This window comes from Callorhinus ursinus, unplaced genomic scaffold (assembly GCF_003265705.2).
Source record: "Callorhinus ursinus isolate GAN/ISIS: 27379988/994484 unplaced genomic scaffold, GSC_fseal_2.0 scaffold13, whole genome shotgun sequence".
NCBI lineage: Eukaryota > Metazoa > Chordata > Mammalia > Carnivora > Otariidae > Callorhinus > Callorhinus ursinus.
The window spans coordinates 32,075,258-32,103,076 of NW_027397075.1; the positions used below are offsets into that span (position 1 = coordinate 32,075,258).

Consider the following 27,819-nt stretch of genomic DNA (forward strand, 5'->3'; position numbering starts at 1 on the left):
CATTCCGGCCCATTTCCACCCCCGGAGGTAGGTGCTGCTCCTTGACTGGGCTCGGGCCCCGCACTCCGGTCCCGCTGCCCTGCACCGGGGCCGCCTTGTCCGGGCTCCGCCGCAGCCTGCTCCTGGGGCGCTCAGCCACTCCCCTTCACCCTACCCTCAAGGCACCGGAGACCTTCCACCCCCTTGGCCCCGGGCCGGGCTGAGCTGCCGGACCCGCCCCCTCGCCGGGCCCCTCCCTCAGGACCCCGGGATGGGCGGCCCCCTCCCCCACCGCAGCCCGGACACACCCAGATACACACACCCACCTCTGGGCAGCTCCCCGCCCGCCTACGCTTACCGTCTGGACAGGGTCCCGGGGCGCCGCCCCCTTCCGGGTGCTCTGCCCTCACCTGATGGCTAGCTCCCCAGCCTCACGCCTTGCACCCCTCTCCTCCCCCGCTCCTCGGTGACATTTCGCCCTTCTGCCAGTTCCCCGCTACCCACGCTTCCTAACGCAGACTTAAGCCCTTGAAATACCGGAGTGGCCAACTCCATGGCGTTCCCGATTCTCCCTCTTACAGCTCTCACCCTTCCAGTGCCGACGGTAAAGACCTTACTCCAGGGGCTTCCTCCTCACTGGGGAATTGCCGGAAAGAGCAAACAAAAAAGGCGCTGGTGTAGGCTCCAAAATAAACACATCTGAATTCATGATGGCATCGACAGAGGCTCTTATTGGATTAAAAGTTTCAAAACAGACAAAAACGCTTTGGAAAAAGGTCAGATTGGCTAAAGTTGGTTCTTGAAAGCAGTGTATACACTTCCCTATTTACTGATAAGTGTGTTGTAAATGCAGGGCAATACTGTGAGCTTGTCAGGATAAGTTCCTGAAATTTTAGGTCTTAGATAACTATGTAATGTCTTATAAAGTTTCAGATAAATGGAAACATTGGGTTCAAGTCAGTGTCTTCCTGTTGAGATTTATACAAATTACTCTCAACCATTGAAGGCTATTGGGTGCAGTTACCGGCATAGTGTTTCAGCTATTTTTTTTTTAATCTTTTAATGTCAAAATTTTGGCCATACTTGGTAAATACTCTATTTTTTTAACCAGTTTTGGGGAATGAAATTTCAGTGTCAGTATCATCACCACCCTGAAATTCCCGACTTTGAATTTAGATAGAAGGTTTACCTAGTCTGTCCTAATTCTGAGAGTGAATTTCAAGTTTTCTGCATCCTCACTGAGTTCTGACACGGCTGTGGCATGTTTCCTAACCTAGAGTTTGTTTCAGAGTCCTTAACCCAAAGCCTTTTGGTGGGGGCTTTGACTCTTAATTGGAAATAATGGCTTGCATTCATGTGGGCTATTAGTCACCTTTTAAATAATAAACCTAACTCACGCATAATGTAGTAAAGTATTAACAAGAGGGATGGATACCTAATCGACCCGTTGGTGTGTAATTACATTTATTCAAAGAGCTTACTTTCTTCTCCAAAGAAAAGTTGTCAGAGGATTTTTATATTCAGTGTGCAAATACTTTATGACTAAAGAACAAAAAAAAAAAACTATCACAACTGCTTTGCCCCTTCTATTCTGTTGAACTTCTGTTTTGATGTTGCATAGCTTATTAGTAAGGGACGTATGGACGTAGCTCGAGTGTACAGAAGTGTAGCAATCACATTTCGGTCTTAAGGGTATCTTCTGGGAAACGTGACCTGAAAAACCTGTTGGTACTTCTTTTGCATATTTAAACGTGAGGAAAGTTATCTTTTTACTTGGCGATTTTGAAATTTTACCAAAAACTATTCGTCAGTAGATTTGAATTGGAAAGCATGAGAGGAGTGACATTCTAACTATTGCTGAACATGGTTCCTCTTTCCACAGGGTTGAATGCCTGCCTACAGCCTCAGGCACAACCATGGAGAAAGGTGGGAACATACAACTGGAGATCCCGGACTTCAGCAACTCTGTCCTGAGCCATCTAAACCAGCTGCGCATGCAGGGGCGCCTCTGTGATATTGTGGTCAATGTGCAAGGACAAGCTTTTCGGGCACACAAAGTGGTATTGGCTGCCAGCTCGCCCTATTTCCGGGATCACATGTCCTTAAACGAGATGAGTACTGTCTCCATTTCAGTCATCAAGAACCCTAGTGTTTTTGAACAGCTCCTCTCCTTCTGTTACACGGGGCGGATATGCCTGCAGCTGGCAGATATCATCAGCTACCTGACGGCCGCCAGTTTCCTGCAGATGCAGCATATCATCGACAAATGTACCCAGATCCTGGAGGGCATTCATTTCAAAATCAATGTGGCAGAGGTTGAAGCCGAATTAAGTCAGACGAGGACAAAGCATCCAGAAAGACCTCCAGAATCTCACAGGGTTACACCAACTCTAAACCGTTCCCTTAGCCCGCGGCCCAATACCGCAAAGGGAAACCGGCGAGGTCAAGTTAGCGCTGTGTTGGATATCAGGGAGCTCAGTCCTCCGGAGGAGTCCACCAGCCCTCAGATAATTGAACCGAGTTCTGATGTAGAGAGCCGGGAGCCCATCCTTCGAATCAACCGAGCAGGACAGTGGTACGTGGAGACGGGAGTAGCAGACCGAGGGGCCCGCAGTGATGACGAAGTCAGGGTCCTTGGAGCAGTGCACATCAAAACTGAGAATCTGGAGGAATGGCTCGGGCCTGAGAATCAGCCTTCCGGAGAAGATGGGAGTAGTGCCGAGGAAGTCACAGCCATGGTGATTGACACCACAGGCCATGGTTCTGTGGGACAGGAAAATTACCCTTTAGGATCTTCGGGAGCCAAGGTGGCTCGGCCAACAAGCAGTGAAATTGACAGGTAAGGCTTGTTTTTCCTTGGTCATCTGATGGCTGTTGAGCAGACATCCCTGAAGCAGGCCCTCTGTGTGGTACAGAGCGCATCTTCCTTACTGGCTGTTCTTAGCCAAGATAAGTTGGTGTTGGGGAAACTGGAAGTGTGCCAAAAGACTTGCATTCTTTTTTTTAAAGCAGGAAGCTCCTAGTCGTGAAGTATTCACAGTGTTGTGAGAACTATGGTAAAGTTAGACACTTCCATGAATCAGAATAGCGGCTGCAGCCACACTAGGATCAGTAATTGCCAGGGCCTCCTCGGATTTCCAGGCAGGGAGCTGATCATCAGCTGGGAGCCTGGCATCTTTGCCCTTCCTTGGTATGTTATCACACAGGTAGGTGGCCTCGGGGACTTTTACTTTCCTTTGTAGCACTGTTTACTTTTCCTTGCCCCCACCTACCAAATTAGAGGAAGGATGGTACCAGCAGTGATTGTTCTTTTTAGTGTGATCACAGTAATTCCAAAGAAAAGCTTTTTGGATGTTTTTCCCTTTTTTTTTTTTTAACTCATTTGCCATTTGATAATATCTTCCCTGTTTTCTCTCATCAATGACTGCTGGCACCACAAGCCTGAGAGTCTCTTTTTTCCACCAGTGCTGCTAACGCCCTACCCCTCACTTTTCTTTGTCTGATATATTGCAGAACTTTTTTTTTTGGTGGAAGTAGCAATAATTCTAAGTAAATTGAAATAAAGTCTCAGGTGAAAGAAAGAAATATTACCAATGTAGATTGGTAACATTTGTTTTTTTCCACTCTTGAAAATAAATTAAAATTGACTGCATGAACAATGAAAACTAAAGAAGCTATTACTTTGGTTCACACCTGGTCTTGAAAGTGACATGTATTTCACAGAGAGTATATCCTGTATTTACTATAGGTGGTCTCTTGTGTCCTTCACAGTTAAAATCTCCTTGTGCACAGTACTTACTGCCGCCTGTGTTAGCACTGTTGTCCAGTGTTAGAACTATATCAGAAGTAATGGCTTTGGATGCAAAGATTTATAATCTCCATGATTGGTATCAGCAGTCTGAAATATGTAATAAGTTACCAAGGGGACTGGGGGGAGGAACAACCCCAAACCTAATAGTTACATAGAAGAAACAAAATCATAGACCCAGTTTTAATTTATGCTTCTATAGTCTCCCAGAACTTAAGGGTAGAAGCTTCTATTTAGCCTTAGTTTCACCAGGCCATGTGGTCTATCTGCTATGTCATTTTGTGTTTGTTAGATTTACTAAGGCAGACCTTTCTTAGATCAGATCCTGTATTGACTCCATAAAAAGTATTTCTTAGTAATCTGTTTTTCCGTTTGATCCCCCTTCCTCAGCCATGGGATAAAAAGGGTAGACATCACTATTTTTTAAGTTCCTTGACGCTACTTTTCTATCAGTCCCCTTTTTGCTCCTCTTCCAACAGATTTAGCCCCTCCGGCAGTGTTGTTCCCTTGACGGAGAGACACAGAGCCAGAAGTGAGTCTCCTGGGAGAATGGATGAGCCTAAGCAGCCCAGCTCCCAGGTATGTAGTGGATTTAGGATTGCTGCAGTGGTTGAAGAAAGTGCCACTGTGTGTGAACAGAATATAATGAATAAGAAAGAAAAGTTGTAGGAAAGGTAACAGTGGCCCTGTTAAATAAATACTCTATTTGGTTACGTTTTTTTCTTTATTCTGGCTTGTGAGCATGCAGGAAATACAGTTTTGTTGTCAGCAGAGTTTGGGAAGTAGAAAAAGATGAGATTGTGGAACTCCTCCCTGATTATAGGAACCAGTCTGTATTCCTGAGAATAATACAAATAACCCCTGAAAACTACATGCAGGTAATTTACAACCTGGGATGGAGAGAGTCTGATTTTGTACTTGGGTGGGTATAACACTACATAATTACTGATTTATATAGTGTCATATATTTGTAAATAAATTGCATATGCATTTTTGTGTGTGTGATTGCTTTTTTTGTATGCTGGTATCTTTTCATTTTTTTTCTTCTGGAATCTTTTGTTAGACCAAAATGTTCTAGAAAGGATAGGAATGATGTTTTCCATCTTTTTTGCAACTCTCCATAGCAAGTAGTGTAAGTAGTTGACAGTTTTGTTTGTTTGTTCTCATAAGTCTGTATCATTGAAGATTGATTTTTAAAAAGATTATGCACTCACCAAGTAGAACACAATGAATTGTAAATATTTTTGCCCTTTAAAAGGAAACACTGGTGGATTAAGATTGGATAGCTAATGTTTTTAGATTCTGCATTGTATGATAGTATCTTAGTTTTTATGTAAACCACTGGATGTTTATTGTGTCCATAGTATAGTAACAGTGGTAAGACATTGTTAGAAACTGTATTTACTTGTATGTTATCAGGCCAGGGTACCAGAAAAGGAAGGTACCTATTAGAAGATAGATTCTGGTTTTAATAAGGTTTTAGAGGAAATGTTAGGAGCTTGGAAGAAAAGTAACTTTACTCATATAATTAGGGCCCAGATTTTCTCTTCACCTCTCAGATAGGATGCAGTGACCCTGTGAAGGTGACTATTAGGCAAATACATGCTGCTGTGGGACAGACCTTACAACTGCCTGGGTGGGTAAGACAGACTAACAGATACATAAAATGCGTATAGGAAAGACTGTAGCGGTTTGAGGAGCAGTGCTGTGGGAGTGGGAGTAGCTAACAGGCAGTTCTGAGAATCACTCTACCCCTAGCAGAGTGTTCTTCAGGAGAGATGAAAAGCATTTTTGCAAGAAGTGGTTACAAAGAGGTAACTTACTCGTATGTAGATGGATTAGGGATAAAAATGGGAATTCTGCAAGGGTGTTTACCTAACCAAAGCAGAAGGTACAGGCTATAAAGCAATAGCAGGTAAGTAATATTATCTGAAGATGATATTAAGAGCTGAATTATTACAGACCTTAGTATGTGTGAAAGCTTATTATGGTGAGTCTCCACCACAGTTCCTTTTTCCCTGCGGCAGAGGACCAAAACAAGACATGAACTTACGTTACAGTAAAAACAAATTTTGATAGACTTGAAGAGCTTCCTGATTATAGGGGTGAATAAACTGCTGTGGTCACTTCTTTATTCAAAACAATCCTGTGCCTTTTTCTTTTTTCTGCCACATGAAGGTGAAAATACTTGGCAGTTCTGAGAATTTTCCAAGTAATTATAATCTTTCTAACCTAGCTTTTCCCACCACTCATCAGCATTTATTATCCCAAACAAACAGACTTTCTCGTGTGTCAGAACCACATCAAACTTATTCCTATCTCTGTACCTTGAGTCTGGGATGCCCTCTTCTTCCCAGGTGTCTGGGTTTACCAAGACCCCACACCTCCTTCCATGTGCCCTAAGTAGTCCAGCCCTCTTTGATCCCTCCTTAAACCACCGTAGCATGTACAGATCGTACGGTATAATTTTTCCTAACTCTGTACTGACTCATATAAATTACTCTTTTTCTATTTGCATGAATTTTAAGTCTCCTGTACTTTGAAATTTCCCTGAGGACAGAGTCCTCATTTTCTAATCTTCATATCTGATTGCCTTTTCAGGTACCCAATAAATAGGAATTGTTTTACCACTAATTTTGAGTAACTAAGGCTACTTAGCAGGTGCTCAGTAAAGAGGCACCTACCAAATGGGGGATTATTTGGTTGTCTGAATTTCCAGTTTTAGAGATCTTCAAATAAAATTAACGAGCCAAATTGATTTTTTTAATTTTTTATTTTATTTTTATTTATTTGACAGAAAACAAGCAGTGGGAGGGGCAAAGGGAGAGGGAAAAGCAGGCTCTCCACTGAGCAGGGAGCCCAACACGGGACTCGATCCCAGGACCCCGGGATCATGACCCGAGCCAAAGGCAGGCACTTAACCGACTGAGCCTTCCAGGTGCCCCACAAAGTGATGAGTTTTTAAGTTACTTCAGTTGAGTCTGATTAGTAATTAGAAGATTAGGATGGTGAACATATTTGTTTTCTGGGTTTTTTTTTTTTTAATTTTATTTTTTTAAGTAATCTCTACATCCAACATGGGGCTCAAACCCACAACCCCAAGATCAAGAGTCAGGTGTTCTACCAACTGAGCCAGCCAGGTGCCCCAATGGTGAACATATTTGAAGGCCATGTCAAGAATCTAGACTGGTATTGTAGAAAATATGGAAACCATTTATGTGAAATTTATTCATTATATGGAATAATTCACTTAAAAGGATAACTTAAAAGACTTAATTAAATAAATATATTTTAAAAGATAATTTAAAAAGATAGCATAGATAACTAAAATGCATTTACTTTCTGTTTGTGGATAATACTGGTATGACATTACTTTCCTTAAAGTTAGGGTTTTTTGTTTTTTTTTTTTTAGAGAATCAGGGCCCTCAAGATTATGAATAATATTGTGAGTTAGTAATGTTTAATAATAGTTAACATTTACTTAGCTACACTAAACACTTTGGTATATTAACTCATTCAGTGCTCCTTGCAACCTTTCAGGTAGATGCTATTATTGTATTCACTTTACAGAGGAAGAAACTGACACACAGGGTAGTTAAATAACTTGCTCATGGTCACACATTAAGTAGTATGCAGATCTGAGGCCACTCAGCACCCTTAATTGCTATGCAGGGTAATAACATGCATTCAGAATGTTTCAAGTTACCTTTATTGTGTTTGATTCTCCTGAGAATCCTCTTGAGAGAATTCATTGAGCTGGCAGAGCATGTACTAACCTTTTAATTTTGTGGATGAGAAAACTAAGCCTCAGAGAACTTATTCTGTGCTTTGTCCAGGAACTTTTAGTGGGCTAATCCCTCGTTCTTTATGGGAGTTCAGTGTTGGTTATCCAGGGAAATGGAGCAGAAACAAATGTTATATAAAACAAATCAGAAATCGTCTAAAACCTCAGTCTTAACTATTCAACGCTTGACTTCACATACTGCTTCCCAAGCCTGCTGAGAACTGCTTCTGTTCTGTTGGAGATGCTGGAGAGCACTGTCAGTTTACACATGTGAAAGGAGACAAAACTCATTTTTAGAAATTCAAGAGAAGCGGGGAACCTGGGTGGCTCAGTCGGTTAAGCGGCTGCCTTTGGCTCGGGTCATGATCCCAGGGTCCTGGGATCGATCCCCGCATTGGGTTCCTTGCTCGGCGGAGAGCCTGCTTCTCCCTCTCCCTCTGCCTGCTGCTCTGCCTACTTGTGCTCTCTCTCTCTGTCAAATAAAATCTTTAAAAAAAGAAATTCAAAAAAAGGACACAAAATTAATTACAAGTTAGATGAGTCTTTCTCCAGTTAATCCAGAGTCAGCTTTTGCATTTTCTCCTCTTTGCAGTTGTACTTTAGCCTCTACCAAACATCTGTAATTGCCTCATACATCTTTATAATGCTTATATACACATATAAGCTTTTTTTCAAGTATTTTATCTATTTATCTGTCAGGAGCACAAGCAGGGGGAATGGCAGGCAGAGGGAAAAGCAGGCTACCCACCGAGCAGGGAGCCTGATGCGGGACTCAATCCTAAGACCCTGGGATCATGACTGGAGCTGAAGGCAGACGCCCAACGGACTGAGCCACCCAGGTGTCCCACATAAAAGCTTTTTATTCAGGCGCCTAGGTGGCTCAGTTGGTTAAGCGTCTGCCTTCAGCTCCAGTCATGATCTCAGGGTCCTGGGATCGAGTCCTACATCGGGCTCCCTGCTCAGCTGGGAAGCCTGCTTCTCTCTCTCCTCCCTACTTGTGCTCTCTCTCGCTATCTCTGTCACTATCTGTCTCTCTCAAATAAATAAAATCTTTAAAAAAAAACTTTTTATTCAAAACATTATGTTATATGTATGTTATTTATATTTCAGAAGTCCACAGACTGAAAATATCAGTAATTTCTGAATGGGGAGATTTTAATAAAGAATTTTGAGTGAAAAGTATTTATAAATCCAAAATGTTTAGGGGTGCCTGGCTGGCTCAGTTAGAAGAGCATGCTACTCTTGATCTTGGAGTCATGGATTCAAGCCCCATGTTGGGTGTAGAGATTACTAAAAATAATAATAAACTTTCAAAAAATTGTTATAAAAATATTTCAGGATTTTTAAATTATTCATTAAAAGAAATATATTGTTCCCACTCCCAGCTTTCAGATAGAAGGAACCCTTGTTTATTTCATATATTAAAAACTTTACATTGTTAATGTTCATATTAGGTAAAACAAAATTAAGGTCTTTGATATTGATGAATTACTGGGTTTTTGAGGTGTGGTAGTGGTAGTTTGATTATATTAAGAAAAATAATCTTTGTCTTTTTTTTTAAGATTTTATTTATTTATTTGACAGAGGGAGACACAGCGAGAGAGGCAACACAAGCAGGGGGAGCGGGAGAGGGAGAAGCAGACTCCCCGCGGAGCAGAGAGCCCGATGTGGGGCTCGATCCCAGGAACCTGGGACCATGACCTGCGCCAAAGGCAGGCACTTAACCGACTGAGCCATCCAGGCATCCCAGATTATTCTATTTTAATAATCTGTTTAAATCAATTCAAAACCACTGCAAATAGGTGTATAAAGCCAGATGATAATATGTCTGTGCACTGTATTTCAAGGGTAACCTTTAGTATAAGCAGTTTGAAAAGTGAATGAACAATATCATTAGGAATGTGTATTGATCCTGTTTCTCTTTGTCTGGTTTTTGTTCAGAAATTTTATCTTTTATTCAGAGGGCAAAATCAGAAACCAAGTCTTACACTTCTTTCTCTGTGGTTATCTGTTATTGTATTTGGTGGACAATAGTCAGTAAATATTTATTATCAATTTGTGAAAAGGGTACAGGAAGGAATAACCAAGTTAGTAAATCCATATCTCAGTCTGGTTTCCTTTCCCACCTCTTCTGCCAATTTGCTCTGAGGTCAGTTACAATTTGAGTAGTCTTTAGAATGAAGATCATATATATTGATATGGCACTAAAATATTTTTGAATAAAGGAATACTGTTACTAACAAATTGTATTATCTTTTATAAAGGTAGTAACTACAGGATTAGATTTTGGTATTAATGATAATGCCATGAATAGAATTTATGATGTGTTTGCCATACATAATGTATTCTATACCATCAGGTATTGTTATCATTGGCCATGTCACATGTGACTATTTAAGTTTAAATTTTAATTAATTGAAAGCAATTAAAATTAAAAATTCAGTTCCTCAGTTGCACTAGCCATATTACAAATGCTGAAGAGCTACATATGGGTAGGAGCTGCTATATGAGATGAAACAGGTTACAGAACATTCCCATCATCACAGAAAGTTCTATTGGCCCAGCACTGCCTAGGTACCTATGTAATTGTCTAGAGTCCAAGAGGATGGTATGAACGGCCTCAGGTTCTCCTATCATGTAAAATAGAACATTCAGCAGGAGTTTTATGAGCATGCCGTTTGTCAGCCCAAGTAACTCTACTGTCTTGCTCTTCTCAAGAAATGGAATAGAGTGTCCCCAGATTGTTCTTTTAATTCCCATCTTAACATCTTTACTTTGTTGTAGTAATTAATTTCCTGTTCAGATCTCTCCTAAAAATAAGCATATGGCTTAGTATGAGAGGTAAAAAGAGATTTGATCTCTTTTAATATGTATACTTAAGCGTAGGTGTTCTTTCTTGCTTTCCTCACCTGGCACAGGTCGAAGAGTCTGCAATGATGGGAGTAAGTGGCTATGTGGAGTATCTCCGAGAGCAAGAAGTATCTGAGCGGTGGTTCCGGTACAACCCCCGTCTCACCTGCATCTACTGCGCCAAATCTTTCAACCAGAAGGGGAGCCTGGACCGCCACATGCGCCTGCACATGGGGATCACGCCGTTCGTCTGCCGCATGTGTGGCAAGAAGTATACCCGGAAAGATCAGCTGGAGTATCACATCCGCAAGCACACAGGCAACAAACCCTTCCACTGTCATGTTTGTGGCAAAAGTTTCCCCTTCCAGGCCATCCTGAATCAGCACTTTCGCAAAAACCACCCTGGCTGCATACCCCTGGAGGGGCCTCACAGCATCTCCCCGGAAACAACTGTCACATCTCGAGGACAAGCTGAGGAAGAGTCACCTTCCCAAGAAGAGACAGTTGCTCCTGGGGAAACTGCCCAGGGCTCTGTGTCCACCACTGGGCCAGATTGAAACATCGAGGGGGAGGGGGCAGACCCTCTTCCCCTTTGGGCCGTCAGCAGCCAGCATCAGGGCCGTGGGCTGGTACTTAGATTTACAAAATGCCACATCACTAGATCGGAAGATGCTCCCAAGATGTTGCCAAACTAGAGGATCAGCAACATACACAGAAGCACTAGAGGCTCTTCCCCTCCTCCTTCCCACCTCATACTTTGGAAAATAATCAAGCAAATCAACTTTCTAATTCAGGGATCAACAGCCTTGGTTTGTTAACTTTATAAGAAAAAAATTTTTTAACAAAACGATGATAAATGGTCATTTATCTACCAGTCATGTTTGAACACTGTACTTTGGTCCATATCATCCTGGTGGCTGTAATTGCCCAGATCTAAAAAACAGCAGGAGCCTTGGTCATCTGAACCAGCCAGCCACCAGAGAGAAGGAAGTAGTTGTGATGGTGACAGGGAGGAGGTATTTCTCCTCTTCCTTCCCTGCCAGAACATGCAGTTTCACATTTGAAGAAAAAAAAAAAAAGTATCCTGGTGGTTCTTACTGTTTTGAAAGGTCAGACCTTATCTTTGCTCTGATTAGGCATCTGATGATACTTTGCCTGATTATTTCATGTAAGCCGCCATCTTGGAGCGGTGTTCTCGTGGGCAGCATCACCTGAAGCACTTTAGGCAACTGGAAGTGAAATGAGCAGCAGAGTGTTCGCAGTAGGTTCTGCTACATTTGGGGGCTTGAGTGTCCTATTGAGGAAGAGGGGAGCAGGGAAGGAAGTGGGATTTTTGTGCAAATTTCAAATGGCGCAGAGTACTGCAACTTCCTGGTCGGTGTTTTTATACCACAGTGCTTAATTATCTTTGGGTGTTAGGAAATGGCTCTAGTCCAGATGAATTAATGTGTTAGGCTGAGTACCAAAGTTTCATCCAGTCTCTCTGGCTCCTCCTTTCACGTAACAGCAATATTATACATCAAAAATGTCACTTTCCAGTGAAATGAGCCTGGACTGTATTTTTAAATCTACAGGTCTCCATATTTGATAACTTTTATATGAAGTTTTAAACACATTTTTTCTGCAGTATTGTGGTTGAAGAAATTCAACACTATGGTTCTTATTGCAACCACAATTCCATTTCCTTCTACATATGTGATAGTTTATATTTTCAAGCCAATAGAAGAACCTCACTAAATCCATGTCTCGCGTCTGCAAACCTAGTAATTCATAAACCCACCATCAGCAAATTGCTGGTGACTCCAAGAGCTTTGCTTTTTAATAATACACTACAGGGCATTCACCAGAAAACATCATGCACAATCATGTTGCAATAAATTGATCAAGGGATCAGTTTTGATCAGGTTTGGTTACTTAATCATTCCTAAGATTTTTAAAACTTCAAGGGACCTTTTTGGTAATTCTGGGAATTTCTGAGATTCTTAATCCAGCACTGAGAGTCAGAAAAAATTTACCAAACATGTAGAGTTTTAGATGCCCTGTCTCGCATTCAGAGAATAGAGGAGGATTAGTAAGGGGTGCGGGCAAGGAGATGCTTACAGTACAAATAGAAAAGAGAACAATCCATAGCTTCTCCTAGTTGATCATTAATGTTTTAAGAGTTTTTAAATATGCAGTGGTTTAAGCAGTTATTTTGGTGCAGAAGCATAGATGATTGTAAAAGAGATCTGGGGCGGGGGCGGGGCTGGTCATGCCTGCACTGGTGAGCCATTTGTGAGAATGTTAGTAGCGTGCTCCCTTCCTGAGAATGCTTTGTGGTAAGTGGAAAGGTGGGTAGGAAAGAATGGCATTTCTTTGATGATAGGAAGTTAGAGTGCAAAGAGTAACTTGTAAGCAATCTGCGAATTGTACATACCCATAAAGCTGCACCGTGTCACTGGAGAGTGGTTATTTTCTCTTCTGGAAAAATGTAGAAATGCGTCTTTTAATAGGAATGTAATGATGCTACCATTTGATAAGAGCCTACCCTTACACGGTCTGCCAAAGCTGTCTTGTCTTTCAGAGACATAGACTGGGGCACTCTCCTCTTTAGTTGGGCAACAGCACAATAGGGCCATCTTAGGGACCAGCTATGCTCTGTGGCCTAGAAGTGGATTTGAAATTAGACTCAAATCTTTAGGGAAACCTTTTTGTAGGTCATCCAGGCTGTCTGTGGACAGATTCATCACTGAATAGGCAGGAAGGTGAGAAGTACAGAATTTGCTGCTGTCTATGGAGCTTTTAAGCCTACCAAAAAAATGTTAAGTCCACCCTACTTGTGAGAAGTAGTATGCTGGAAAGTTCTTTATGCTTTGTTAGTTTCTTAGATTTTCCATGAGGAAATAGAGCTTTTTTAAACTATTACCAAATCGTAAAGGTGAAGTGCAGTAATCTTTGTCAAGAGAAACTCTGCAGCATCTGTCAGTCCTCTGGCCAGGATTAGCAACAAACCTCTTAAACGAAGTAGGGACTGTTGAGCAGATGTGGAAATGCTGTGAGTGTTTGGTGGGTCCCTCTCCCTTGTCATTCACTTGTCCTAGGTTTTTCGCTGTATTGATACTGTGAATAGAGTGCTACCCGGTCTTCTGGGACCATAGCAGCACATTTGCTGGTTCTCGCCTCTTAATTGGCCTAGCCCAGAGCCATGAAATCCATGAACATACAAGCCAGGCTAGCTTTTAAACAAATTCAAGTTTCTGAAAGCAATTTCCATTTTAGCCACAAAAGCTTTTATTATTCTAAATAACTATCCAAGATTTTTATCCAGGTTCACTGTGACATTGTCCTAGTTCTTAGTTAACATCACTGTAGGGTCATGGAAGTTAGTAGTGTTCTGTCTACATTAATGAATAGTTGTATTGGTGTGTGCACAGAGGATACCTCTCTTAAGGATGTACTAAATGGACTTTAGCTAATGCTGAAAACTCATTACCAAATCTTAACTTGCACATGTCACCTTGTGAAGGGAACTGCATTAGCAATGAGAGCTAAATTATCATTAAGTACTTTAATGCCATGAAATAGCAAACACTGGGACCGTTTTCATTCATCGAGTGGCACTTAATAGCAAAGGAGCTACCCAATATTCTCAACAAAAGAAGAGAGATGGCAGTATATTAATCTGTTTTCATTCTAAGAGGTACCTTTTATTCTCTCTGAACTCTGATACCAGTATATAAATATAGCATTGGCATGAACAGGAACACTGTACTTAGGCAGAAGGGCTCTTTCTAATGACTTGTTCTCTCTTTACTCAGAACCATATTTACCTCTGAACCGAGTTGAGTTTTATTTTATGTAATTTGCCAACTACCCCCAAGCCATCATTATGCCAGACAGTTAAATCTAATCTTGAATAAGTAAAAAGAAGTTTGTCCCTAAAGGATAAGGATTGGGAAAGAAGGGAGGTAGCAGTTGAGGAAAGTTTTCTTGTTATTTTGTTTTTTGGTATTTTTAAATGTTTCCAGTTCCCTCTATATCAGTGAAACAGAGTTTCCAAAGATGTTGTGACAATAGAAATAAACCATTCTCCTCCCACCTTCATAGTTGAAATCTGGCCTTGGTTGGAAGTGGTCTGAAGGAAGAGTATTGAATAATGAACTTCATCCTTAGCTGAGTAGTCTCTGATCAAGAAATAACTTTAAAAAATTTTAGCTGTTACTTGACACAAATTTCATTTCTTTTAACTAGTAAAAATTATATTTTGTTTGACTAGAAGATCTAATTTAAAGAAATAAAAACAACGGATAATGGAAAGGAAATTAAATTGAACAAAGACAGCAGTCTGCTTAATCCTAGTGGAAGGCATTTAATCAGGAAGGGGTTGGAATCCTGGAAGTTTTTCTCTCTTCAGATCCAACAGACAGGTGTTTGTTTGTTTTCTCTTCCTCAGATGCTCTCCTCCTTACTGGTTTAAGGCATAACAAAGAGGCCCTTATTGAACTTGTCTTTGAAAACGGGGGCTCTTTACCTTTGCCATTTCGGAAGGGTGCACAATATTGAAGTATTTTAGTTGCTGAGATTTAGAAAAGGGACACCAAGCTATTACGTCAGGTAAACTCCTGGGTTCAAGAGGATGCCCCTTAGCAAAGTATATCCCTAGAATTTATGAATTAGATAAGGGTTCAGCAGACTGCGGCCCCCAGGGCCCAATCCTGAGGCTATCTGTTTGTGTTAAGATAGTGATGGTGGAATGGGGCCACACCTGTTCTTCAGGTGTTATTTCTACTGTGATGGCAAAGTGGAGTGCTTGTGACTCAGACCACATGGCCAGCAAAGCCTGAAAATGCACTGTTTGTCACCTGACAGAAAAGTTTGCTAACTCCAGATTTAGATTTGAAAGAATGACCCCCAAATTTGTCACTCCTGCCATTTTGTCTTTATAATAGTTTGGTTGAGGTTTTAAATTCATGTTGCCATGTATGCATCAGTTTCTTGAAAGAGCTTGCCATCTTTTTCTAGATCTTTGTCTCATAACCCTCTTTGTGTTCCTTCTTGATTCCCATTGCTTTAAAAGCATTTAGAATAGCCGTACGATCTGTCCTTGCCTTAAAGGTTCAGGTAGATTAAAGTTTAGGATAGTAGTTACGGATGTAAGAAAATAATTTAAAAAATAATTCCCGTGATAATAATGTAGGATTAAATGAGTACCATGTTTACATAAACTACTGTAAAAAATTAATGTTTTTATAAGTTTTGCCATTCCTCTGAGAACACTTGAACTGATTTGCATAATGATGGCAAGAATGAATTTTCCCATTAGTATTAAAAATTAACTTCTGTTATGAATAAGTGGTTTGATTCTTACCCAAAATACTGCTTTCTAGATTAGAAACCTCTACCCTTTCCCTGTACTACAAATCTAAATTTTCATTTCCTCAAACTCACTCTGTTCCATGTGGAGTAGTAAAAAGCCAAATCTTTTTCCCTTCCTTTATCTTTTTTTTCCCAATGAATGTTTTAAAACATAATGAAATCTCTGAGGACTTCAAATTCCTCTTAGACCCATCTTACAATTTCTGTTACTATCATTTTTCTAAGTATATACTGACCCATTATTTATTTGCTCTCTGAATGTTCATTCTTACTGTTCAAATAGCTTATTTATGCCAGATGTGCAAAAAATGGAAAATGTTAGGATGATTATTAACAGAATTCCTTGCAAGAGGAGAATATAATTGTGCCCCATCTGGAAATCATGCATAGACTTCTGAGTTAAATTTATCAGGACAAAATGTTCTAGGCCATGCTGACACGATGCAATGAATTTGATTCATACTTTGTTGTCAGCTCAACCAACACATACCAAGTTCGGATGAGTGACCTCACCTCCAGTAAGGCACCTCTCTACTAGGCATTTTATTCTTAAAGTTCCTTTTTTCTAAGTTGGTTATTAGTAAGTTTTATATGATATGCCCTATGAATAATAGATGACCCTTACCTATAAAGTTCCAGAATATTTGCCTAGGTTAGAACTGCCTTGTCATAGCACACTTAGAGTAATACAGGGTTCTTGAGATTTTGGAGTGTTGCTTTTCTGAAAAATTTGGGATTCTGATTAATCTGAGATATAGAACTTGTGAAAGTGATTGAATTTAGAGAGCCGGATGGACCGTCTGCCTCCAGCACCGTGTGAGGTCTAGGGAATAGTTGTCATTTCTATGCGAATGCGTTGAAAACAATGTTGTTTGCCCAGCATTATGATTTATTTGATAATTACCAGTCTTATGTTTTGCCACCTTTGCTTTCTAGAGTCTGTTTCTCTGTTTTCAGTCTTCTCATTTTTAGGTAGGCTTTTCCCAAGACCAGTCTTTTTACTTTGCAGTAAGTAGGTGTTTCTTGCTCAGGACAGGCCAAAGTTGGATATTATGAGTCCCTTCAAACACCTGACTTAGTTACATTCCAAAGGATGTAATTACTGACAGCAACAGTGGTATTAAAACTCGGAGGATATCTGCACAGACTCTCCAGTTTTCTTGTATAGGCAGACTACCGTATCCCTCAACTGCGAGGAACAGCAATGACTTAAAAGGCAGTTATTACTTGAAATGTATAGTGTCGTCACAGAGTATATACGTGAATAAATGTCTTCTCTCACATCTTCCCCATTATCTATATAACAAGTACTTCCCATCTTAACACAGTTAAGAGGAGCTGGCTCACTCAAATAGTGGAAGCTTTAAGCAACAGAGCTAAGGTATAAAGGCAGAACAATTCATGAAAAATAAAACTCTTCTAATGCTTGCTTCTTTCATGTCCACTGGTAAGTCCTGTTGAGGAGGCTAGAATTCACCATCCAGTTAAGGGAGATAGATGTGCAGCATCTTACATGGACAACAGCACAATTTAATATACTGTGAATCTTAGAATTTGCATTAATCCATGATGCCAAAAGTCAGAGTTTCTCGTGGGAAAATGTTTCCTATTCTGTGAAATCACTTATCTTAAGTGATAAGTAGCATACAGGAGAATCTGTTCCATAAAGTAAATATTAAGTACTTTTTGGTACCTGACCGCATGCTTGGAATTTATATAACAAAATTGATTTTAGACATAGTTTAGATGTGGCTTCCTATACTTGAGAGTCCTGAATCCACTTGGTTGGAGTCTGGATGTACGCTTTTTAAAAGCCTGCACTTTTCACCACAGAGATCAAAGAGAAGGGGACAGAATTAACTGTCCTAAATGCTTTAGTGGCATAATTGCAGTTAATCCTCAGAATAATCCTGTGAGTTAATAACAGTAGAACTAAAAATGGTTGAGAGTTTTTTTGAATGCTTACTATGTGCCAGGCACGGATCCATGTGTTTCACATTGGCTAACTCACCTAATCCTTACAGCAGTCCCGTCTGGGTAGACACTGTTACTCTCCTCCCTTTAGAGAGGCAGAAATAGAAATTGAGGCACAGAAAGGTTAACCCAGGCAGTCTGACCCTAGAGTTGATACTCTACTAGACTATGTTGCCTTTAAGAAGCGTAATTATATCACATTTTATAGGTGAAGAAACTGAGGAGCCCAGGGTTACACAGTGAATAAATTGCAGACCCAGTATTTTCCAATCTGATTCCAAAGCCCAGACTCTCTCCACTACATCATATTGACTCTGTTTACTTATAAAGAGTTGGGGTGACCTGGAATAAAGAATAGCCAGTAACAGTACTGCTTTCAGTGGATTTTTAACTCAAGAAAGCATGATTGGAAGATTTCTTCAAAAGATAGTGTCTCTGAGCAGATGTTGAATGGTGAATATTTTCTGGAGGTATTGACCATTGATTCAGGAGTCGCCCACTTGATAGATCTAACTGTGACTCAGTTCAGGTTACCACCAAGGCAAAAATTGAAAGATAGCATCTTGTATATCTAGCTTTGTAACAAACTGCCCTAAACTATAGTGACCTAAAACAATTTTATATATCTTGTGATGTTGTGAATCAGAAATAAAGGCTCCTCTAGGCAATTCTCTTGTTCCCTGTGATGATGACTGAGGTCACCTGGTTGTATTCAGTAGGTGGTTGGACTGGTCTGGAGTGTCTGCGCTGATCTCACGTGCCTGACACCTTGCGGGAGGGCTAGAAGACTTGGGGCTCAGCAGGCCTCCTCTCCCCCTCTGGAGTCTCAGGGACTTCCCATGTGGTCTCTGCGTCGGGGCAGTCAGACTTATTAAATGGCAGCTCAGGCCTCTAAGAAGCTGGGCAGATGGTGCCAGGCCTCCAAGGCCAGGCTCAGAACTATCATAGAGTCACCCCCATACGCTGTTGGTCAGAGAAGTCACTGGTCAGCCCAGACTCAAGGGGGAGAGGAAATACCACTTGATGGCATGTATGTCAAGGATTTGGGACTACTTTAATCTGTCGTAGGTAGCATTAGGTTATTGACTTCTCTGGACTTTTCTGTGTTCATTCATTTTGGATTAGTTGTTTGTGCCATAGAAACCACTTACGATGTCTACCGTGGGTCAGTCAAGGAGCTAGAAGGAGAATGAGACACACACCCTGAAAAGGTTTCATTAGCTACCTACCCACTGAGTTTCATTTATCTTATAGCAAAATTTCCATTTCATTTTTCTTTTGTTCCAAGTTCCAAGTTGTGAACATTTGCTGGTTTTGGTTTTTTTTCCTGTGAAGCTACAGTAACTGTACATACTGAGCCAGAAATACCCCAGAGGGAGTAAAAAGCTTGCTGTTACAGAAATTTATCTGTTAGAGATGTCAACTGTATTTAAGTTTACAAATAGGCAAAAACTCCTGTGGTATGGAAAATTCAAATGGCTACTAAATCTCTTTCAACGGGAGTTTCTATTGCGTGACTACATGGATCATATTCTTGAGATAGTTGAAAGCTTCGCCTGCATACCCTAGTCCCACCTTAACTGACACCACACCACCTCAGGCGCAGTTCTGTGCTACAAGATGAATAAGTTCATCCCATTTTTTATCACCTTTCATATGGGAAAATTCATTGCTCAATTTAATATGTTGTTAATTCTTTAAAATCAGCAGTTGATGGGGCGCCTGGGTGGCTCAGTCATTAAGCATCTGCCTTCAGCTCAGGTCATGATCCCAGGGTCCTGGGATCGAGCCCCACATCGGGCTCCCTGCTCAGCGGGGAGCCTGCTTCTCCCTCTGCCACTCCCCCTGCTTGTGTTCCCTCTCTCGCTGTCTCTCTCTCTGTCAAATAAATAAAAATCTTTTTTAAAAAAATAAATAAAATTAGCAGTTGCTGTCAACCTGTCATCTAAAGTAACAGATCACTGAACTGTGAGGATTTCTGTCAGATTTAGGGTGCTTTATTTAAACTCCTGCTGGCTGATACTGTTAGACTATTGCTGTGACAGAAGAATTATGGGCAGAGAATAAATTCTGCTCTAAAAATGATCACCCCCAGACCAATATGCTTTGTAAGAGAAGAAAGATTTGGGATTATCTATTCATGCCATGGGCAGTGGGTTCCTGGAGAATTAGCTGTGAGGGCTTCTTGCTGGTCATCCCGTGAAGAGGTCTCTCTTTCTTAGGTCAGGCCTCAGGAATTGCAGACACAGGAAAGGGAGGGTACTCAGTGCTGAAGGCTTAATATAGGGCTCTACAAAATGCTGGGAAGGGAAAAAGACTTTGGCATTTGTAGTTGGATAGCCAGGGATGAAATGTTTGAGGCATTTAGGCATCAAGATTAGATTTTATCATATAAGGATGGGGGCAAATTTCAATGAATAAAAACAAACGAGCCTTAACATTTTCTTTTTGATCCACATTTCCACTCTGATGGACCTCAAAGTCTGCTTTTTGTGACAGAGAAGACTTTGAAAATATATTCCCAGGGAATGAAAAATCTTACGGTCATCTATGGAGAAGTCTCACGTTCTGTATGGGATAGCTCTTTGGGCCCTCCTCTAGGTTCTCTGTGGCGCTTAAGTTTGAAATCCTCTGCTGGTGGCATGAGAATGAAGTACTGTGGTCTTGATTTGCAGAAGAGAACAGTCAGAAGAAAGGGAACCTGTAGATTGAGAACACAGTGAGTCTTTCTAGCATTTTAGGCAGGTCACAGCGCCCTGCGGGAATAGAAATTCCTTAGGGTTCAGATTTCTGCTCTTAGCTACGTCTTAAAGCAGATGTTCGTGACATATTTGAAGATGATCTCCTGAGTTTCCTATAAAGAAATAGAGTCCTCACTGTAGTGGTTGTCTAAGAACCACTGCAAAAACAGAATTACAACACAGGGAACAAAGCTTAAAATGTGTTTCCTCTGGAAGCCGAGATGCTCAAGTGGGGGTCACTGAGAGTGTGGCTGAATTCTATGTCTAGAACCTCTATCAGTCAGATAGCAGAGATATTTAGGATTTATATGGTATTTCTAATATTTTTACAAAAATGATATTAAATCATGTAACTTGAAGTTTTAAAAAATTAGCCTGTTTTCTTTTTGGAAAACTGGCCCAATAAAAATAACACTAATATAACTCAATTGTATATGCATGTGCATTGAACACAGAGTGGTATACTAAAGATAGTTCATGCAAATAACTTTTGTGGGAAGTTTGGCTATTTTCATAATATCTTTTTTCATAAATGTTTATAAATATATTTACTCATCCATTATGACCTTGGTAGCATTAGAGGCATTTGTTAGCTGTATCATTGATTCTAAAAAATCAAATTCTTGGCATAGTAGGCTATGAGAGCTTTTTGTTGCTTTGTATTTTGGCTAAGAAAATTATTTCTTGCACTTTCTATTTATAAAGATGTTATAACACATTGCACCCACTTAGTGTAGCTGTTGTTTAGAGACAAAAAAAAAATGTAGGTGTTAAAGTGAAATGTATGTTTAAAAAGCCTGGCATAAGGAGGGACCTCAAAATAACAAACTTGGCTTGCATCTACCTGAGAAGGGCTGGGGTTTCATATCAAATTTAGAGTGAAAGGAGCTGTTGGGGTGGGTGTGCTGTTGCTGCAAGTTGCAATTTTATCGCGAGTTGCCAGCGATGTCTGTGTGATTTTATGTGTGTGTGTGTGTGTGTGTGTGAGAAAAAGGTGTCTGATGAAGGCAGATAAGTCAATGTAGAATAGTCTACCTCCCATTAAAGACTGAGCATATTCCAAGATTGCCCTGTAGCCCTTTGGGCAGGAAGCTGCATTCCTCAGCCACTGTCCACCTCGTCCTCTTTTGTACTCACTTCAGCTCCTCTACCTCTGAGCACTTGGCTGAAGAAAGAGTGTGCTTTTTGTAGCAAGCGAAGGAAAGCCAGACACACAGTCTAGAGGTTGCAGTATCTCCTGATCACGTGCAGATGTTGGTACTTAGCTCTGGTGTCGAAATCCAACAGTGTCAGAATGCTTTGGTTTAGTGCTTTTATCTGCTGGCTTCTATTTGGCAAGAGTAGCCAGTGCATGTGGAATCTTCCTGGTTTTTTTTTTTAAAGACGCACCAAACTCCTTTTAATGAAGTATGAAAATTTTGTTTGAGTCCTGAGCTGCTTTTTTGTTCATTGCCATTTGCAGTCCATTACTGGGGGACCAGATGACTAACGGTATTTTCCCAGTGATGAGCCTTCTACCAGTATCCTGACACAGAGGGATGCATGCCATGGGTTTTTAGATGACTTGTTTTGCTTTTAGTCACTCCAGAGAGACATTCCTGTTTTTAATGCCTCTGCTGTTGTAGTAGTCAAGATGACCTCACTTGAATGTTGCGGGTGTCAGGAAATTGAGTTTCAGTAATACCCTGCCACGAGGCACACCACCTAATCTTTACATTCGGTTGTGATGCTCAGCTGACTTACTGTTTGGGCTGCTCGTACACCGAGCCATATCAGGTTACCTACATTTTGAACACGTGTTCTGGCTTAAGAAGGACTCTCGACCCTATCATAGATCTCCTGTGGTGCTTTCCACCTTTTCATTCTAAGGCACTGGCTGCTTGTAACGTGCAAACCGGGATTCTCGGGTTAGGAGTGAGAATGAGAGAGTGATCTAGTCTCAGATGTTTACAGGTTGGCCTCTGTGTTTAGGTACTAGCTGATCAGTATTTGCTGTCCTGGTGACTGGGAAGGGCAAATGATGATACAGTGTGAAATTCCAATTAATGAGACAGGCATTACTCCTAGGAGGCCACTGATCTAAGTCACCTCTGCCTGAGTACAGCGTAAGTCCTGGAGGGAGCTGAGGCAGGAAATCATGTGAGTCTACTCACCACAGCTGTTGGTTCTCTTCCTTTCTTTTCTGTGTGTGTGTGTGTGTGTGTGTGTGTGTGTGTGTGTGTGTGTTTATTAAAGCACAGGGGAAGAGCTGCCCAGCTATTGTTATTCTAACTGTAGAATAATTGTCATTTTATAAGCCATGCTAATATCCTAGACTCAGGAATTAACTCCTGCTTAGGAAACTTCTTCCCTCTGGCTTATCTTTTTGTGCCAAGTCTGTTCTAGGCCTGTCCCCAGGTGTTTTCCTATAACACATACTTAAATGCAGACTTACCTAAATCCGAAATTTACTGTTGGCAGTGTGACCTGTTGCAGCCAAAGTGATTTATTTAAAAAACAAAACAAAAAGGTGAGAAATGCCTAGGCCTGTCTTTGGGGCGCATAGTAAATCTGTGGATCTGAGAGTAAGCATGGAGTCCTATACCCTTCTTCCCTCTGGCCTAAGTGAATACTGGCCTGAATGCTTTTTATTACAGAGCCAGTTGACCTAAGCCAGGAGTTTTCCATCTTGGCTGCACATTAGAATCACGTGGGACGTGTAAGAAATGACTGTTGCCTGGGGCCCCTGCTGGACCCTCATGTTGAATTGGTGTGCTGTGCAGCTTGGGCTTTAAAAGCCCCGCAGCTGATTCTAGTGGGCAGCCAAGGTTGAGAATCACTGGCCAGGTAATCTTGAGTGGCCTGCAGCAGGATAACCTCAGTCTAGTTCTTTTTGTGTCATAAGATATCTTTATTGCTAGCCCAGCATGGCTCTGAGTTTAAAGTGGGCCAAGGCTCAGGTGGTAAAATGGATCATCCATTCGTCCTCAAAGTAATTCTGGAGAGAGATGTTACCATCCATCCAGTTTCGTCTCTATACCAAATACAAGGTGTGCATAAGTAAGCAAAACAGATTTTCAAAGTCTGGTCTCTAGAATCCTCTTTTCTTTGCGTACATGATTTGAGTGGAGATTTCTCAACTCTGCTAGTAGCTAAAATAGAGCACTTGAACTTACTAAAAGGGCCAAGCCCACCCCATCTAGGATGATTTCTATTTGTAAAATAAGAAGCATTATTAAAGTTAATGGAAAAAGAGAAGGATCCTTCCTGGGGGTGATGGTGATACATTTGATTATTTGTCTCTTAGCCTGTCTTCTAAGTGGGATTTCAATGTAAAGTGACTTTCACTTTTCCTTGGGGTTTTTTGTTTGTTTTTTGGAGTTTTTTGTGTTTGCTTTGTGAATGAAATGCACTAGCTAAGGCTTAAATGTTTCTGAATTTTACATGAAATGTGAAATGAGTCATTTTAGTATCTTTATTCCAGGATGTCAGAGACCTAACCTGGTAATTCCAAGTGAGGTTCCCTATCTTTCTCCCCATCCCAGGTAGTAAAAATGCCTGCCCTGCCCGTGGCAACTTCGCACACGGTAATGGGAAGGGGAGAACTGTTTGATTACCTTACGAATGAGACACCAACCCCCCAACCCCATTCAAACTGACTAGCTACCAAGTGATTTCTCGTTCCTGATAGAAATTTTTGTTTAAGAGCAAGTTCAGATATAGCAGTCTCTTTCTGAGAGAATTCTGGGCACCATAGAAATTTTCATTCATATATTGCCTACAATAATTGATACTTTAAATTTCAAATAGGTCACGGTGTGTTCAAGAAGAAAAATCGGTTAGATGGAAAGATTGGCTAGTGCAGAGGACTGAATTAGCATCAGGCCTTGACATTTCATTAAAATAACCTGGAGGCCTGGCTCTTTACATTGCATGTAATGCTGCAATGTCTTTTAGAGAAAATGCCTCCTATGCCTTAGAAAATTTATGAAGGCTTCTCAATATGGGGTGGAATAGAAAAACAGTAGCCTTTGGGACTTGCATGCATCCAGAGAGTAACGCGTTAGGGTGTCATACTGAAGAGGGTTGTGGAGTACTGTGAACCATTGTTGAACTTTATGCAAATCACACTGCACTGGATTTTATGATTCCTGGGGGGCGGGGGGGGGGGAGTAGACGAGGAGGATGGGTCAGTAATGGTACAAAATATATAAACTTGTTCTATATTTTAAGCAAGGAATGAAACAAATGCCCTACAGGAATTCTCTGTCAGAACTGTGAAGTTCAGTCAAGTTGTCTGCCCTACTGGATTGGCTTGCTGATTCCTCTTCAACTTCTAAGGAGTCCTTTAGGAAACAGCTACACAAATGCTAGTCTGATCACAGTTTCACCACCCTCCCCCTACTCAACAAAAGAAAAACATTCCCAAACTAGAGAAATGTGTTCTCAGTCCATTACTTTTTTATCTGCTCTGGTCTGTGTTCACAGTTTTAGCCCATTGCGTTATTTTGTGATCTAATGGCAGAACTTGAAGAGATCTGCCAATTCAGTAAGGAACCAATGGCCTCTCCTTTAAGGAATCTTAAAACCAGAACTCTCCATCTTTGGCATGTTAGCCTAAGTGAGTAAAGGGAGAAGTACATTTGGAAGAGCACTTAGATTTCCTGGCTCCTCGTCATTCAGGGTTGGGACTCACTCACGCTCTGCCCCTGGGAGGAGAAGAGAAGGCTGAGGGTTTAAAGATAGAAAAATCAAGGTAGCTGAAATGTGGTTTCCTTCAGATGGACATGGTCTGAAAGAAATCTGTCCACCTGTTCTCTATGGTGCTTATATGGTGGGTGACAACTGTCCCCCATCTACCTGTCCCTGGCACTGTGCCTTCCCACTGGTCACTGTGAAAAGCAGATCACACTGGACTCAGAGGCCAGAACCCAGGACCATTTCCCCCCTTCTCATCTTGAGCCCATCACTTCTTCATACAGCTAATAATGTAGCATTTACTTCTCTTTGGAAAACTCTTGGGTTTGTCCCCCAAGAAATAGTAAAGCATTTCAAGGAAAATAGTCAGAAAATAAGGTCCTGGTGGTAGCTATCAAATAAAGAGATTATAGGACAATTTCTCTTCCCCTCAGCTGATACCATTAGCAAGAATCAACATGCCCCCCTTCCTGTGTTTTTAAAGGCTACCGTAATATTTGTAAGCGACAAACTTAACATTTTTTTCACAACTTGCTAATCAAAGATTCATATTAAAACAGACAATCAATTTCTAAAATGTTATCCCTGAAAGGGAATGAGGTAGAGTTTTAAACTATAAGAACCTACCAGTCTGTTTTTTCCCTTTGAAAAAACAAACATTTGAGGTTTGTGTCTTTCATCTGAAGCTATTACACCATTAATAAAGATGCCTCCGAAAGGTCAGTGAGCCAGGCGAGCGCTCTTCCACCTCTGAGGGTGCTGGCCTGGGTTCATGCATCTTATTTCCTTAGAGAATATCTGTTTTTATTACGACCTTAATTATAAATACCTATATATAGGAATAGGATTTTCTCACCCCACCCTCTTTTAATCATTATCACTTAAATGTAAACCGCACCTCCCCTCACCCCCCTTTTACTGAACAAATGCACTTTAATTCCTAAGGAGAATGGCTGTTCCTGGCCCTGAAAGCCAGATTACTTCAGGAGGAGAGGTGAGGAGGGAGAACTCCTGCCAGACCCTGTGAAATTAACCAAATTCCTTAGTGTCAACACAAATCCTACCCATTTTTAAGCGGTCCCCACCCCCTGCCAAAGGGAAAAAAAGAAACCAAAAATGAAGACGTTTAAAATGCCTACCCTGATTGCAGAAGTTTCCCTGGGGACAATACCCAATATTAAGTTATTTGCTCAGCTACCAAATTGTCAGAAACTTCTAGGTGGTTTTGTGGGAGGCTGAGATTTCTTTAAGGAAAAAGGTGAAAATATAAAGGCTATAAGATACGATTCTGATTTGTGTCATTTCTAAATATTAGATTTGTTCTCTCCCTTAATTTGACAGGTGTTCTCAGTCTCTCCTCCTGTAGATTCTGTCCTTCCCCTGATGACAAGCCAGTAGTCCTTGGTGGGGTTGCATGTCTCCTAGAGCCCCAGAAGCCCTGTCGTGTCGGGGGAGGGGGGAGGGCAGGCGGGCGGGCCGAGACTGGGGTTGGGGGGAGGGAGAGTCAGAGAAAGAGTGAAGATATGGGTTTATATAAACATATTTAAAGCAGTTTAGCAAAAGCTTTCTCGTTGAACAGCTTTAAGAACAATGTGAATGAAATCTTAGCAACTTGGTTAGTAATTTGAAAAGTCTATTAATGTATACTTGAAATTCTGTTTGTATAAAAATACATTTTCCTCTTTATTTTAACACTGTGTAAAAGAACATTATGCATGTGAGTGGTTTGAGAATTAAATGGTTTAATACTCAGATTTGACTGTCTGGTTTTTCTGTTTATAGAGATTAATTCTTTTACAATTTTTGGATTTTTTTTTTTTTTTTTTTTTTTTTTAGTATGATGGGAATACGGACATTTCAGCCTCCCCCTGCCCTTTTGGCATGCCTACGATCCTACCATCTTTCAAGATGCAACAGTAACGTATTTCCCTCCATCACTTTTTTTTTTAGATTTTATTTATTTCTTTATTTTAAGAGAGAGAGCATGTGCACAAGCGAGTGTGGAGGTGGGGGAGCGGAGGGAGAGAGAGAAGCAGACTCTGCCAGGTGTAGAGTCCTACGTGGGCCTTGGGGCTCGATCTCACGATCCTGAGATCATGACCTGAGCTGAAAGCAAGAGTGGGAGGCTTAGCTGACTGAACCAGCCAGGCGGCCCCCTCCTTCACTTTCCTGACCCAGGTGTGCTCACTGGTAGAGAGCAATTGAAAGTGCTCGCTTGACCAAATGCCCACCGGCATCTCTATCCATTTCTCCTCCCCTTGTCTTCACTTCATGTGGCAAAATCCATTCATAACTGGGAGTAGTTGTGTTTATTTTTACTTCTGTCACAAACCAAAAGAGGAAGAGGTGCAAAAAATAACACTTCAGTGATCACAAGGGTTGGCCACTCTGCCCATGAAGATGATAGTGTTCAGAGCAACCTCCCTTATGAGAACGAGGAAGGGCCTATTGGCCTTGAAGGTCACCCTGCTGGGGTTCAGCGAACGGCCGGCGATGCTGACGACAGTACTTGCTGCAGCTTCGCTGCCCTCCTCGTTGACCTGCAGACCACAGAGGAAACACAACGGCTGCATTACCTGCCCTGCAGTTCCTCGGAGGCGGGAAGGCACGCACAGACACAGCACTTCCTCAGGATGCTGTCTTCCAGGGAA

The 27,819-nt window shown here is 41.3% G+C and overlaps 2 protein-coding genes across 4 annotated transcripts in view; one reads left to right on the top strand and one right to left on the bottom strand.

Moving 5' to 3' along the window:
• Nucleotides 1-27,527, top strand: ZBTB37 (zinc finger and BTB domain containing 37). Of its 3 annotated transcripts, none has more exons than XM_073900039.1 (4): nt 1-27; nt 1,862-2,818; nt 4,267-4,366; nt 10,490-27,527. In XM_073900039.1, the coding sequence occupies exons 2-4, from the start codon at nt 1,896-1,898 to the stop codon at nt 10,976-10,978; spliced, it is 1,512 nt and encodes a 503-aa protein (XP_073756140.1). In that variant the 5' UTR covers nt 1-27; nt 1,862-1,895; the 3' UTR covers nt 10,979-27,527. The 3 variants fall into 3 exon arrangements, with proteins under 3 accessions (XP_073756140.1, XP_025733380.1, XP_073756141.1); XM_025877595.2 differs by lacking the exon at nt 1-27 and adding an exon at nt 625-755; XM_073900040.1 differs by lacking the exons at nt 1-27; nt 4,267-4,366; nt 10,490-27,527 and adding an exon at nt 625-755 and having other exon boundaries at nt 1,862-2,822.
• Nucleotides 27,459-27,819, bottom strand: part of SERPINC1 (serpin family C member 1) — a 10,839-nt gene continuing 10,478 nt past the window's right edge. Inside the window, exon 7 of the mRNA XM_025877620.2 lies at nt 27,459-27,708. Within this exon, the coding sequence (XP_025733405.1) occupies nt 27,532-27,708 (177 nt within the window). The 3' untranslated portion in view covers nt 27,459-27,531. The remainder of the gene's footprint in view (nt 27,709-27,819) is intronic.